At 44.5% G+C, this 16,215-nt stretch overlaps 1 protein-coding gene across 1 annotated transcript in view; it reads right to left on the reverse strand.

Moving 5' to 3' along the window:
• XPO6 (exportin 6) overlaps positions 1 to 16,215 on the reverse strand; it is a 231,999-nt gene that overhangs the window by 41,767 nt on the left and 174,017 nt on the right. Inside the window, 4 exon segments of the mRNA XM_033963538.1 lie at positions 10,244 to 10,358; positions 11,127 to 11,282; positions 13,156 to 13,345; positions 14,570 to 14,716. Of these exon segments, the coding sequence (XP_033819429.1) occupies positions 10,244 to 10,358; positions 11,127 to 11,282; positions 13,156 to 13,345; positions 14,570 to 14,716 (608 nt within the window).

Consider the following 16,215-nt stretch of genomic DNA (forward strand, 5'->3'; position numbering starts at 1 on the left):
TTCGACTCTGACTCCTCGGTTTCTGGTACCCAGAACTCCGACTCCAGTACCCAAAATTGAGTCCGACTCCACAGCCCTACTAACTACCCCCTCCTCCAAAACATGTCAGTGTGAGGCCAAACATGTCAGTGTGAGGCCAAACAATAAATGACAGCAGAAGGACCAAACTGACCTCTCCAGCATGCCAGTTGAAATTATTTCTGTTCAGGTACATTAACATATAACTTCTCATACTTAACTCAAAACTAGCCCCTGAACTTTCAATCCCTTTCTTAGTAGCACTCTCTAACCCAATCCCTAACATGCCAAGAACGGACTAAATGGACTACGAGGACCGGTGCAAGGTGAAGAAGTAGAAGGGACGCTGGGAAGCAGCGACCCCAATATGATCCACTTCAACCTGGACACAGGGGCAAAACATTGATTCAGAACGACGGCCACGGCACTGAACTTCTGAAAAGGGAATTACGAAGGGATGAGACTCATGGTGGGGAAGAAAATTAAGAAGAGGATAAGCACTATAAAAACACTAGAGCAAGTATGGTTCCTTTTTAAGGACACAGTCACCGAGGCGCAAAATCTATATATACCACATATCAACAAGGGATCCAAGAGGAAAAAGAATAAGGAACTGGCGTGGCTCACTGTAGCGGTGAAGGAAGCGATCAGAGACAAGAAGACTTTGTTTAAGGAATGGAAAAGGTCAAAAACGTACGAAAACTGGAAAAAGCACAAACATCATCAAAGTAGGTGCCATAAGGTGGTAAGAGGGGCCAAAAGAGACTACGAGAAAAAAAAAAGCCAAGGAGGCAAAAAACTTCAAGCCGTTCTTTCGCTATATTAAGGGGAAACGACCCGCGAAGGAATCGGTGGGGCCATTGGATGACCATGGAATAAAGGGAGTGCTAAAGGATGACAAAGCCATCGCTGAAAAACTGAACATATTTTTGCATCTGAATTTACCGAAGAGGATATACACAACATACCAGAAGCCGATAGGCTATACGCAGGAACTTCCTCTCCGACGTCAGAATTGACGTCGGGAAGAAGGTTTGTAGGCCGGCGGCAGACCTGGGGGTGTTTGAAGCGGTGGTAGGTAGTAGCAGCGGGGTCTGGTTGGGGGGGAGGCAGGCTTTGGCGTTGGAGGGAGGGAGGTAGGCTGGCTAGCTTCGGGGAAGAGTGTGGAACAAAGGCTGGAAGGCAGTGAGTGGGACACAGGAAGGAGCACTGGGGACACTAAAGACATGGGAAGGAGGCACTGGGGGCACTAAAGACATGGGAAGGAGGCACTGGGGGCTCTAAAGACATGGGAAGGAGGCACTGGGGGCTCTAAAGACATGGGAAGGAGGCACTAAGGACATAGGAAGGAGCACTAAGGACATGGGAAGGAGGCACTAAAGACATGGGAAGGGGGCACTAAAGATATGGGAAGGGGGGCACTGGAGGCACTAAGGACATGGGAAGGAGGCACTGGAGGCACTAAGGACATGGGAAGGAGGCACTGGGGGCACTAAGGACATGGGAAGGAGGCACTGGGGGCACTAAGGACATGGGAAGGAGGCACTGGGGGCACTAAGGACATGGGAAGGAGGCACTGGAGGCACTAAGGACATGGGAAGGAGGCACTGGGGGCACTAAGGACATGGGAAGGAGGCACTGGGGGCACTAAGGACATGGGAAGGAGGCACTGGAGGCACTAAGGACATGGGAAGGAGGCACTGGGGGCACTAAGGACATAGGAAGGGACACTGGGGGCACTAAGGACATGGGAGGGAGGCACTGGAGGCACTAAGGACATGGGAAGGAGGCACTGGGGGCTCTAAAGACATGGGAAGGAGGCATTGGGGGCTCTAAAGACATGGGAAGGAGGCACTAAGGACATAGGAAGGAGCACTAAGGACATGGGAAGGAGGCACTAAAGACATGGGAAGGAGGCACTGGGGGCACTAAAGACATGGGAAGGGGGCACTAAAGATATGGGAAGGGGGGCACTGGAGGCACTAAGGACATGGGAAGGAGGCACTGGGGGCACTAAGGACATAGGAAGGGACACTGGGGGCACTAAGAACATGGGAGGGAGGCACTGGGGCACTAAGGACATAGGAAGAGACACTAAGGGGGGCACTAAGGGAAAGGGGAAGGAGGCACTGGGGCACTAAGGGAAAGGGGAAGGAGGCACTGGGGCACTAAGGGAAAGGGGAAGGAGGCACTGGGGCACTAAGGGAAAGGGGAAGGAGGCACTGGGGCACTAAGGGAAAGGGGAAGGAGGCACTGGGGCACTAAGGGAAAGGGGAAGGAGGCACTGGGGCACTAAGGGAAAGGGGAAGGAGGCACTGGGGCACTAAGGGAAAGGGGAAGGAGGCACTGGGGCACTAAGGGAAAGGGGAAGGAGGCACTGGGGCACTAATGACATAGGAAGGGGCACTGGGGGCACTAAGGGAAAGGGGCACTAAGGGAAAGGGGCACTGGGGGCACTAAGGGAAAGGGGCACTAAGGACATAGGAAGGGGCACTAAGGACATGGGAAGGAGGCACTGGGGGCACTAAGGACATGGGAAGGAGGCACTGGGGGTACTAAAAACATGGGAAGGAGGCACTGGGGGCACTAAGGACATGGGAAGGAGGCACTGGGGGTACTAAAAACATGGGAAGGAGGCACTGGGGGCACTAAGGACATGGGAAGGAGGCACTGGGGCACTAAGAACATAGGAAGGGGCACTGGGGGCACTAAGGACATAGGAAGGGGTTCTAAGGACATGGGAAGGAGGCACTGGGGGCACTAAGGACATAGGAACGGGCTCTAAAGACATGGGAAGGAGGCAGTGGGGGCACTAAGGACATAGGAAGGGGCACTAAGGGAAGGAGGCACTGGGGGCACTAACGACATAGGAAGGGGCACTAAGGACATGGGAAGGAGGCACTGGGGGCACTAAGGACATAGGAAGGAGGCACCGGGGGCACCAAGGACATAGAAAGGAAGGAGGGAGGAAATAGAAAGGGACTATTGTTGGGCCTGAGTGCTGAAAGAAAGGATGCACAATCATAAGGAAACGTAACCAGGTACGCATGAAATCACCAGACAGCAAAGGTAGGAAAAATGATTTTATTTTTAATTTAGTGATCAAAAGGTGTCCGTTTTGAGAATTTATATCTGCTGTCTATATTTTGCAATACGGCCCCCTTTTACTAAACCGCAATAGTGGTTTTTAGCGCAGGGAGCCTATGAGCATCAAGAGCAGTGCAGGGCATTCAGCGCAGCCCCCTGCACTAAAAATCGCTATCGCGGTTTACTAAAAAGGGAGGTATATTTGTCTATTTTTGTTTAGTTGTTACTGAGGTGACATTGCATAAAGTCATCTGCCTTGACCTCTTTGAAAACCCCCAGAATATAAATGATAATTAATATTTTCTCTGCTTACAGTGTGCTTTTTAAAATTTTATTGTTGGTAGATCATTTTGACTTGGCCACGAAGGTAAGGGGGAGGGAGGCGAGCTGCTTAAAGACATTTAGTAATCCTTGCAGGCTTGACTGTGCAGGGAATTATTTTTGTAAAATCATGTTTTGTTATGTGACTGGCATTATTTAGACTTGAATTTCTATGAATGAATAGAATGAAAATGCTATAAAATTGCTTGCTTGTTTTTATGTGCATACACTGAAGGGAAGTGGAGAGAGAGTGGGCTGAGGACGCTGAAGGGAAATGGGGAAGAGAGAGTAGGGAGAAGACGCTGATTTATAAATTGACAATTGTATAGAATATTGTTTCTTTTTATACTTTAATATAAGTTCAGTATAAAACTATTCGAGGCTTGTGTGGATGGGATCAGATGGTTTGCGGGGATGGGGACAGCTTGCGGGGATGGAGACAAATTTTTTTTTCCTGTGTCATTCTCTAGGCTCTGCCATGAATTGATTTCCACTACATGCGGGCGAGCGGGGTGTCAATCGGGTTGATGTAGCCGTCGTAGCGCAAGCGGGTGCAGGGTATGGCTCTCAAAAGAAATCTTAATTGTTGTACTGCTGATCTTTGGCTCTTTTGGCTAATGAGTTTGCCTACCACTGACCTAGAAGGACACAATCTGATGAGGACCAACCAGCACGGCTTCAGCAAAGGAAGATCTTGTTTGACGAACTTGCTGCACTTCTTCGAGGTAGTAAACAGGCAGATAGACAAGGGTGATCCAGTCTACACTGTATATCTGGATTTTCAAAGGCGTTCAACAAGGTCCTGATGAATGACTACTTCGAAAAACTGAGAGCCATGGAATTGAGGGTGAAATACTCACGTGGATTAAATACTGGTGGCGGATAGGAAACAGAGAGTGAGGGGTAAATGGACAATACTCGGACTGGAAAAGCGTTTCGAGTGGAGTGCTGCAGGGTTCAGTGCTTGGACCCATGCTCTTCAACATATTTATAAATGACCTGGAAATTGGTACATTGAGTGAGGTGATTAAATTTGCGGATGATACAAAGTTATTCATTTTTCTATGTTTTTATGTAATACTTTGTCCAGCACTGGTTGCTGTACATGAAGGAAGACACAGTACTACTCGAAAGGGTCCAGAGAAGAGCAACTAAAATGGTTAAGGGGCTGGGAGTTGCCGTACAGTGAGAGATTAGAGAAACTGGGCCTCTTCCCCCTTGAAAAGAGGAAACATTCAAGATAATGAAGGGAATAGATTTAGTAGATAAAGACAGGTTGTTCACTCTCTCCAAGGTAGAGAGAATGAGAGGGCACTCTCTAAAGTTAAAAGGGGATAGATTCCGTACAAACGTAAGGAAGTTCTTCTTCACTCAGAGAGTGGTAGAAAACTGGAGTGCTCTTCCGGAGGCTGTTATATGGGAAAACACCCTCCAGGGATTCAAGACAAAGTTAGACAAGTTCCCGCTGAACCAGAACATATGCAGGTAAGGCTAGACTCAGTTAGGGCACTAGTCTTTGACCCAAGGGCCACCGCCTGAGCAGACTGCTGGGCATGATGGACCACTGGTCTGACACAGAAGCGGCAATTCTTATGTTCAGATTTTTTTTCCTAGAAAGGGAAGATTAAGTATTTACCATGATAATCTTTCTAGCAAATAGGCACATCATTCTTGAACTTGTGGGTTGTATATCTCTCATTGTGAGAGCCTCATTCACATTTTTTCTGCTCTGCCTCCCCTCACTCTGGGCTGTTATGTAACTCTTCAGTTCGTATCAAAGCAGATGGTCAGCCCTAAAAGTGTGCGGCGCCATGGCTGGCCCAAACAGAAGAGCCAAGAACTGAAGTGCTACTCCAGAACATATAACCTCAAGAACTTCCTTTGATCTAGAAAAATGGCAATATGCAGACAGGCCTCTGTCAAATCCAATGAGGCGAGAAACTCCCCATGCACCACAGAAGCAATAACCAACCTCACCATTTCCTTGCTGAAGTGCAATATTTTGAGGGTAGCACTGACCAACTTTAGAACCAGAATTGGCCTCCAGTGTTCTGAGTCTCTTTTGGGCACAATGAAGTATGAGTATCTGCCCAAGTCAGACTCTGTGTCTGGTATGGCTTCTATGGCTCTTAGATCTAGTAGCCTTTTTACTGTCGCTCAGACTCTGACCACTTTCTATGGCTTTCCCACAGGAGAATCCACAAAGAGGTCTGGAAGGGAATGAGAGAACTCGAGTTTGTACCTCTCCTAAATAATATCCAGTATCCAGTGTTCTGAAGTGACCCATACCGGCACCTCCCAAAAAGCCGACAATCTCCCTCCTATACTTGGAGGTATGGCTCTTGACCTGGTATCAGAATTGTTCTTGGAGGTTGTTGACAGGCGAGCTCCTGAGGACTGGGGACCCTTAGCACCCGCAAATCTGTCTCAAGCCTTGAAATGATCTCTGGACTAAAAGTCCTCCCACATACTGGCGAAAGCGTCTAAAGCTACAAAAATTACCTTGACCTGAAGCCCTAGAGGTCATTGGTCTGTTGTCTGGTAGACTGATTTGTAATCCTGTCTGGTAGACTGATTTGCAATCCTGCATGATTGCCATAAGGTCAAGCCCTTTACCAAAGAACAATTAATGCTTAAAAGACAATTTGCTCAGTGTAGCCTTAGAGGCTGAATCTCCCGTCCACAGTCTGATACAGAGCATTCTATGGGTGGTAATAGCACATGTAGAAACTTTGCTCAGGACCCTGAAAAGATTATACAGAGCATCTGAACATAATCCACTCCTGACATAAGAAACTGGGGATCCTCACTGGCTTCCACACCCAAAATATGCTGTAACCTCAAGTGTCAAGCATATGTGACGTTTGATGCTGCTGCTACCGCCTTCAACCCAATGTGGATTACAGGACCGGAGGCAACATAGATTCACTAGAGGTAGGTCTTGTCAGACAAATCTGATCAATTTCTTTGACTGGGTGACCAGAGAATTGGATACAGGATGTGGTGTATTTAGATTTTAGCAAAGCCTTTGAGTGTTCCACACAGACGTCTAATAAATAAATTGAATGCCCTTTGGATGGGTCCCAAAGTGATGGGCTGGGTCAAAGACTGGTTGAGTGGAAGGCAACAGAGGGTAGTGATCAACAGAGATCGCTCTGAGGAAAGGGATGTTACCAGTGGTGTGCCTCAAGTTTCTGTTCTTGGGTCTGTTCTTTTTAAACATTTTTATAAACGATATTGCTGAAGGGTTGTCGGGTAAGATTTGCCTCTTTGGGGATGATATCAAAAACTGCAAGAGTAGACACACTGGATGGTGTGAATAACATGAAGAAATGCCTGGTGGTACAGTTTAGGGGGTGAAGAACTTATGTGCCCGATGGAAGAGCAGGACTTGGGTGTGATTGTATGTGATGATCTTAAGGTGGCCAAACAGGTTGAAAAGATGACGGCGAAAGCTAGAAGGATGTTAGGTTGCATAGGGAGAGGTATAGCTAGTAGGAAAAAGGAGGTATTGATGCCCCTGTATAAGACTTTGGCGAGACCTCATTTAGAATATTGTGTACAATTCTGGAGGCTGCACCTTCAAAAAGATATAAAAAGGATGGAGTCGGTCCAGAGGAAGGATACTAAAATAGTATGTGGTTTTAATCATAAGGCATATGGGTACAGACTTAAAGATCTCAATTTGTATACTTTGGAGGAAAGGCGGGAGAGGGGAGATATGATAGAGATATTTAAATACCTACGTAAATGTAAATGTGCATGAGTCGAGTCTCTTTCATTTGAGAGGGCATAGGATGAAGTTAAGAGGCGATAGGCTCCGGAGTAATCTAAGGAAATACTTTTTTTACAGAAAGGGTGGTAGATGCATGGAACAGTCTCCCAGAAGAGGTAGTGGAGACAGAGACTGTCTGAATTCGAAAGGGCCTAGGATAGGCATGTGGGATCTCTTGGAGAGAGAAAGAGTTAATGGTTACTGCGGATGGGCAGACTAGATGAACCATTTGGCCTTTATTTGCCATCATGTTTCTATGTAATGCTACGGTCTCAAATTGCCTCTTAAATATAAAATCCAGCCTTGGTCCTGTGCATCTTTCAACACCACTCCCCCTTCACTGGGGTGGGAAGGTATACTTGATAATCTGTGTCGTCAGGGAATCCACCTTAGGAGGAATAAACAGCTGATGAAATTCAGTATCCAATGGGTAAAGTTTCGTCATGGCCTTAGCCATCTGAAGGGGCCCCTCCAGGATCTCCCAATGGTCTGTTAGCATCTTAGTAATGTCTGGATGGAAGGGAAAGCATGTGATCTGAGCCTTAGTGCTGCTTATAAGCGAGCACTGGGTAGTAGAAGTCTATGGAGGCTCTATGTTTAATTTTTGGAGAGACTTGGTAATCTCCAAAAGTCCTGTGGGTTTAAGCAGCCTTAGCACAGTAGGATCCTCTTTGAGGTCCATAGCTGCCACCTGGTCAGGACCTGGCCCTTCCAGGCACGATGCAGAATCTTCTTGTACTGAGGACTCAGACTGAGAAAGAAAAGGTATAGATACTCCACTTCATCCCAGTTCTCTTCTGACTGCACCCCCATATCTTGCACATAGCTCTGCTATGGAAAAACTACGCACTTAAATGGGAGAACCCCTGGTGCTACTACCACAGCAATCCCTGAGGAGTCACTGTGATCACTGTAATTTAAGTATGCTTTGTACATCTTACTTATAAATTCTGGAGCAAGAGCCAGATCAGGATGCCCAGAGGGCCCTTGCTGGTGCTCCTGTGTGCCACTCTGAGGTTTCATGGCAGATACGTAGCTGTGCTTCACCAGGGACACACACATCATTTCCTAGCTCCAAATAAGACTTTTGGCCTGAAACTCAAGTCATCTGGGACTCTATAACACCATAGGGACTCAAGGAGGCTAAGCCAGTGGCTCTTGCCCCCCCCCCTCATATGCTGCACGGCATGTGAGACATGGATAGTCTTTGGACGGCCACCCAGCCCACATCTGGCATGAATCTAAACTGATTTTGAGCCAAATCCAGGTGTTTTAAGGCAGATAGACTTTTATTCTAAAACTGGGAAATCTAAGATGGCCGCAGCAGCAGTGATTTTAGTGCCAAAAATAGCTCCTGGGAGCTAAATAAGGGGTCAAAAAATTTAGGTAATAGGATTTTAGAGGTAGGGGACCTGTCCCTAGCCCTGCTTTCTCTCATTGGCTGTTACAGCCAATATTCACTGCAGCCATAGAACATCTGCCTCAGATAAGCCTGGAAACCCAGATAGCTTGCATCTTTAGACTGGTCCTCAGTCCTACTGGCCAGATTGAGATATCAATCCCCTTACCAGAACTCACATGTGAAGTTGAGGGGAGGAACGTAGTCAGCACCTGATCCTGGTAAAAAACCACTATGGGGGGGGTCACTCAGCCTGTGCTCAAGCTCTCTGCAGACAAAACCCAGCGTGAGCCTTGCTCTCAAGGGAACAGTCCCTGAGCTCAAGACTATTAAGGCAGGCTAGCCAAACAGGTGCCCTGTAAAGCAGGCTACCTCTTGGCTAGACTACTCTCCTCAGAATCTGTGTTCTCTTGCAACCAGAGATGTCTCATAACTGGGATCCTCTTCAGCACCAAAAAGCCTCACGACCGGATAAAAAACAAAACAAAATTAAAGGAAAAATAAACACGAGTAGAACAAACAGGCTCCTACCATCATGCATGTAGACAGTAAAACTGAGCAGTTATAGGACAGCCTAGAATGAGGGGAGGCGGAACAGAAAAAATGTAAATGAGGCTTTCTAAACCAGATCTCACGATCAAAGATACACAACCTACAGATTTAAGAATGATGAGGCTATTGTATTAGAACAGAGAAAAATGATGACAGATAAAGACCATATGGCTTATCTAGTCTTCCTAACCATGCCATCTACTATCCCCTTCCTCTCTCTTAGAAATCCAAGTTTCCTAATACTCCACATAGCTATTAAAACCATCAAAGTCACAGTTCTACATATCTGGACTCCTGATGCACAGTAAACATTGGTTTTGGTTTTAGTCATAGGTGCCCCAGTACTTTCTTGAAAGAATTATATCAGCTATGCACTAGTATCTGCACTCATTCCACAGCTCTTGTAGATTAAAAAAATTGCACTAGCCTCAGGATTTCAGTCTTAAGTCCAGTGCTCACAAGCTTCTCTTCAGCAGCAGGCATTGCATCATAACCGGAGCTGCTAGTCACAGAAAGAGTACTCCCCGTTTCCCTTGCCTTATCATGCAATTTCCCCAATAAATCCTACCACTGGATATAGTCTTTAATCACTAATTTTACAAATTTCTTTCCTTGGGCTCCTCATGCTCAGTCTGTAGAGCAGCAGCTAGTCCTTGACCTTTCACATATAGCTTTTCTTTAGTTTCTCTCATGATTCCCAAAATTCACAGGGAAAGTTTTCTTCCCCGTCATCTCTGTTTTGCACTATTACTTTCTCCACGGCTCCAGCATATATCCTGGGAAATCTCACATGTGTTCTCCCATTTTACTCATCAAAGCTTAAGAGCAAACCGAGGCAATAAACTTTTAAATGAGAGCAGCTGTCAGTGGGACACTACTGATCTCAATTTCGTATCCTCAATCATTATGACATAGCACACCTACCAATTTTTGTGATGGTGGGTTGCAAGCAATTCCATGTACAATGTTGTGGGTCTAACTGGGTAGACAGATGTTTTAACAGTTTATGTCAAAAAACTGAAAACATGTTCCTCTTAAAATATCCAGGTGTTATGCATCTTATACATGCCAAAAGAGTTAGCAGCGTGTACCTGGTGAACATGTTAAGGAATGTCTGGATAACCTGCTCAGTGAAAGGCACGCCCATCTGTACCCGCAGCCCCTGAAACAGGGTGAGGAAAAAACCCAGCATCTCATCTGTCACATCTGTAAGGACCAGGAACATAGTTATTAGAAAAACACCCTTTTGAAACTGCTTAGATCTATCTAGGAAATATGCACAATGGGGACTTATATGTTTACTGGTGGCTAGCAAAAGGGGAAGTTCACTCCCTGCTGTTACTCAGCACTTGTACAGATAGTAACAGGATAAAAATTGTCCATCACCCATTTATATATGTATATGGCTGGGGTAGAGTTAGGGACAGAACAAAGTGTAATTTTGAGGAAGATCTGTGCATTGAGCCTGGATGCCTATATTATGGAGGTACACAGGTACCTATACCGAATTTATAAAATAGGCTCCTTTTCCCAACCAACATGAGGGTAATTTTACAAAAAGACACCTTGGTGCCAGTCTAAGTGGGTGTTAACTGGAGTTTGCTGAATGGGTTAGCTCTATGGCTCACTTGCAGAGCTGTACTTTCAGGTAGAAATTCTTTGTTTGATAACCATGCCTAGTTTGTGCTCCTCACGCTAGTCAGTCTCCAAGGTACTAGGAAGCAGCATTTATGGCGCTGGGGTAGAAGGGAGTGTCTATCATCAAACAACAACATTTAGTTTAATGGGTTCCAGAAAGAGCAATGATCTCTGATCCATGACTGCAGACAGTCACATCAGCAGCAGGGTTAAAAAGGAAAGGGATTAAAATATGGGGGAAACCTCCGGTATAGTCACTGAAGGCTCACCTGAACTATAAGCCCAAAAGAACAGTAGAAAAATGCCAGGCTCAGTAGCAATGTGAATGTAACATACCTGATTGATGAATGAAGGCAGGTAGTAGAGCCAGAGACACCTGAACTGACTCCTGTAAAGACTGATAACAAATCTGTCGGGACTTTGTGGCTTCTCCTGAGATATTTTCTACGATGTCTTTTAACACACTAAGTGTCTGATGGATAACAACTTTACCTGCAATAAAGGTTTAATGTAAGAAACTATTAAGAGGAATAAAAAATAAAAAAGTAGAAAGCCAATGTTGAAAACATCTGAAGGCTATAAATAAATAAATAATAAAAAAAAAGAAAACATCTGAAGGCACATTTATTTTTAACAGGCATTTTCTTGAATTTATATCAGGATGTTTTATATTATATTGTAATTGGTTTTGATATTTTTTTGTCTTTTGTTGGATGTTTTTTGTAAACAGCTCAGATTTATAGATGTATAATATATAAGAAAATTTTAAATAAATAAAACGTATTGGACCTACTTCAGACACCCTCAGCTGGTTTCAGGGGATAACATAATTCTCTTACCGTATATACTCGAATATAAGTCGATCTGAATATAAATCAAGACCCCCATTTTCCCCCCCAAAAGGAGGAAAAACGGTTGACTCATATATAAGTCGGGCGGCTTAATATTCAAGTGCCCTGCCCTGTCAGGCTCTGCACCAGCCCCCTCCCTGCCAGGCACTGCACCCAGCCCCCTTCCCTCCCTCCTGTGTTCACACTGTACCCAGCCCTCTTCCCTCCCAGTCTGGCTCTGCACCCAGCCCCCCTCCTTCCCAGACTCTGCACTCTGTCCCCCCTCCCTGCCTTGCACTTGTACCTCCTCTGGTGGACTATCCCTGGTGGTCCAGAGGTGCAGCAGGCAAGATGTGAGCTTTCCACGCTCCTGTCCCACTGCTAACCCAGTTGGTGGTGGCTGCTGCAAGATCGGGTTTCTTCAGGCACTGAGCAGGAGCACGCTTTGGCGCTGCTGCTCGGCATTTAGTGGCTTCTTGGCTGGCTTCCTGAGGAACTTTGCATTCCAGAAGGAATCATTTTGGCACCAAAAACAGCTCAGAAGAGTTAAATGAAAGTTCAAAAAATTCAGGGAAAGGATTTTCGGAGGTGGGGGACCCTTCAGGAAGCCCCAGAGATCCTCAAAACTATCGCTTTGGAATCACTCCAAATTCTCCTATAGACAGTAGTAGACTGTACTCACAGAATTGCCTGGTGCCGTGCCTGCATCAGCTCACACTGTAGATGAAGATTCCTGCCTCAGACAAGCATATAAGATCTACCAGAAGCTTGTTTCTTGGGGCTGCCTTTTAGACAGGCTCCGAGAGCCTGAAAGCCTCGACCCCACTATCTCCTCATGTGTCTTTGGGGGAGGGGGAATGCATCTGGAACCCGCTACAGTCATCTGGACCAACACAGGGCTACTCAGCCTGCACACAATGTCTGATAAATCAGAGGCAAGCTGAGCTCCCAGGGGAATGCACTCCTAGCTATCCTGTTAGTGCAGGCCAGCTAGGTAGGTGCCCTTTGAAAGGGTAGCCTCTCCCTCCTCCCAACTACAGCTCTTTGAACTAGAGGTTATATCTTCTTCCCAGGCATAGATGTCCCAGGATTTCTGGGAACCTCTAAGGCACCATGAAGCTTTGTGCTTTGGATTAATACCCAAAAATGATAAATCAATTTCAGAGGCAGAAGGAGACACCATCTCAACTCGTTTGCAAAAGAAAAAACTGAGGAGATGGGGACTGCCCACTGACACAAGGAGGCAGAGCTGTAAAGCTGTAGATTCCTTCTGTAAAAACCCATGGGTAGAGGTGAATAACCCACTGGTCAACACTCATGTTCCTTTTGCACTGAAAACTCTATATTCTGCAGTTTGGATTCACATGGGACAACTCTCTTTAGTGTCTCACTAGTTAAATCCAATGACTGTTTCCTCAAATACTCTTCTAGCCTATTTCTCATTCTATTGGTTTCTTAAGTATTATGCCAGAGTCATAATTTTTCTGTGTAAATAATTCACTAGAAAAAAGGCTAAAGACAAGTAAAGCACTTACTGTCCTCCAGTTGTCCTTTCCGTGGTGGGTGGATGACATTGGACTTTAAGTGGCGATAGTTCCGTGTGAGTGCGGTAATTAAGTTGGTGTGGTTTGTAGAACGCTCTGGCCATTGTTGCTCATTCTCAGAAACATTGGGCCATGGTAGCAGCAAGATGTTTGAGAGGGCTCGGCATACTAAAACCTGGGCCTAAAGGAAAGAACACATTTACAGGATTCACGAAAACTTTTCAGAACAAAAATTCCTGGCAAATAATTAGTGTCTCCAGATGAAAAAACAACTGCTGATCCCATATTCATAAAGATCCATCAATTTTTTACAATTCGATTGTAGAGAAGTACAGTGCATATCAATTGAGTGTACTGTGTGCAGGTTAAGAACAATATGCTCAATAGCTTATATAGAAGAGTCTACTGTTATCTAATGAAATGTCACACCTTCAAGATATAGGAATATATTTTCAATTAACTCATTAAAATTGCAATTTCTTTGCCTTTCAATGGGTAAAAGGTATTTTTATATTTAGTTTGGTGCTATCACCATATTTAGAGGCAAATAAACTGGTATGACAGTATTATCTTCTGACAATACTATACATCAAAGTGGTAGACTTGAGAAGTGTTTTTCTGATTGTGAAACTGGACTGAAATTCTTCCTACTGAATGCATCAACATTTTGCTCTGAAACATTATACCTTAGGGAATATGTTCAAGAACTAAATATTAAAGTCAACATTTACCAAGTATGACAGGAAGAAAGTTATGTAGTTTTGCTCTTCCTTTACCGATGAAGAACAATTACAATGATTCACTAGAGTCCAAAGTTTTAGCTGCATGGCCACAATTACACCAGCTTGATCATAATGCTTCATTCATAGGGACTGATGTGTGTATCAGCCTGCTGACATACCAGAGTCTTCAAGTCACAAAGCCAGGAGGTTTTACTCGCATTCTTCTGTAGCTGAAGACTACTATAGAAAGACAGCAGCATGCTTCCAGAGCAGGGACCATAACTTGATTTTAAGCAAAGTACCTCCTTAATACCTTGGTTGATGGAAACTCTATACCAAATCAACAGCAATGGAATATAACAGCCAATCAAGTAATTTGACTTGCTGATTAAACTTAAGGCTTTAAAATTTTAAAACAGTGATCTAGTGATACTTAAGATAAACTGCATACAGATAGCACAGCATTTAACACGATCTGCATAATTACTGTGGCCAACAGCATACTGTACTATAATAGCAGAAGAAAGTCCACTTACGTTCAAAAATAAGCACCTATCTGTAATCTAGAAAGTATGTCCCATCATAATGCATATTGGTCTTCTGCATACCATAAGTCAAGTTGCAACACTGAAGTAGTTTAATAGTTCCACACACTTCTATTTAAGGATTGCATGAATCCTCACCTCATCAGGAAGCCTCTGTGCAGAGCCATCAGTGATCCTATTGAAAATTCTCTGCACTGCAGGGATGCCGATCAGAAACACCGGTCGTACCGTGGTGGCTAATGACACAAGCAAATGGCACGCAGACAAAAGCAATTTCTCCTGTACCTGGAAATCAGCAACAGTGGGGAGAAAATAGAAAAGATGGAAAAATAAGGAAAATAAAAACAACAAGGGTATAAAAACTAGGTATTTAAAACCTCTGCTCTTCTGGTCTATTACTGACACAACACTACACAGAATGGGCATCATCCAGGTAGCTAGTGAAAGGGTGGGATAATATAGCTAAAGGAAACTAACAATAATACTGTTAAATGTTTAAAACATTTTGTATCATCATCTTTATTTAGTGCTTAAAATATAGAACTACAGGGTCCATTCTGATACAACCAACAGAGTACAAGAATAGGATCCAAAGATATATCTTGGATGCAGATTACCAACAAAAGTGCAAACAAGAAGAATGTTACAAATATATAGTAGATCCTCCAGTGTATGTAAAAAAACACAAAGCACCTCAAAATTTTCTCTTTTCTGGTACAATCAGAAATAAGGTTGTGTACATCTGCACATCATTACAGCAATAGAACAAACAAAACATAAAAAGAAGATTAGGTAAAGATAATATATTTACTAGTAGATAGGGATAGTATGCTGAACCATAGGGTTATTCATCTGTGTTCGTAAGCATACTGCAGAAGATGTCAATCACAGCTTTTCAACTCCTCCTTCATCGTCTCTGCTGCCCCCTTCAGTTCGAACTAAAGCTGGTGGCAGTCCTACAGGAGGAGGAGTGATATGTGGAACTCCCCAAAACCAGGTGTCTGATCTGCTCAGATGAATTTAAAACAATCACTGCAGAAACAGTTAAATAGTTAAAATATTAACAAGCCTCTGAGGGGAACAATGAATCTGAGAAAATACAAGTTAGACAAGAAACATAAACAGCCTGAACATTTATGGACCTCAAGCATTCCTCACTTGTAAACCTAAATTCAGTCTCTTCATAATCTGATAGTAAAATCTTAGCTATGGAGCTGACGCAGATAAATTGCTGAGTGGGAGGGTTCCGTATACCATCCCTATCTACTGGAAAATATATTATCAAGGTAAGAACCTAATCTTTTTCCAGTGCAATAGGGATGGGTATATTGAACCACAGGGATGTCCCTAAGCAGTCCCCAAACTCTAGGGTGGAATAGATGAGCCTGCTCATAGTATTGTGGAGCCAAAAGTGGCATCCTCCTGTGCTGCTATGTCTACCCTGTAGAATTTGGTGAAGGTATGAAGGGAAAATCAGGTTACTGATCTACAAATCTCCTCAGGTGGAACTGCCCATGCTTCCACCCAAGAGGAGGTCACTCTTCTTGTCAAATGTGCTTTCAACGAGATAGGTGGCTCTTTGCTGCAACTGATGTATGCAAAGGATACTGTTCAACGAATTCATCTAGAGATGGTGGCCTTGGAAGTGGGTCTGCCCCGTCTCACCTGATTGGTCAACATGAAAAGATGATCTAAGAGACAAAACTCATTAGTCACCTCCAGGTAACGCAATATGACTCTTGATGATGTCCAAAACCTTTAAGACCTTGTCTCTCTTCTTGGAC

This window comes from Geotrypetes seraphini, chromosome 11, assembly GCF_902459505.1.
Source record: "Geotrypetes seraphini chromosome 11, aGeoSer1.1, whole genome shotgun sequence".
NCBI lineage: Eukaryota > Metazoa > Chordata > Amphibia > Gymnophiona > Dermophiidae > Geotrypetes > Geotrypetes seraphini.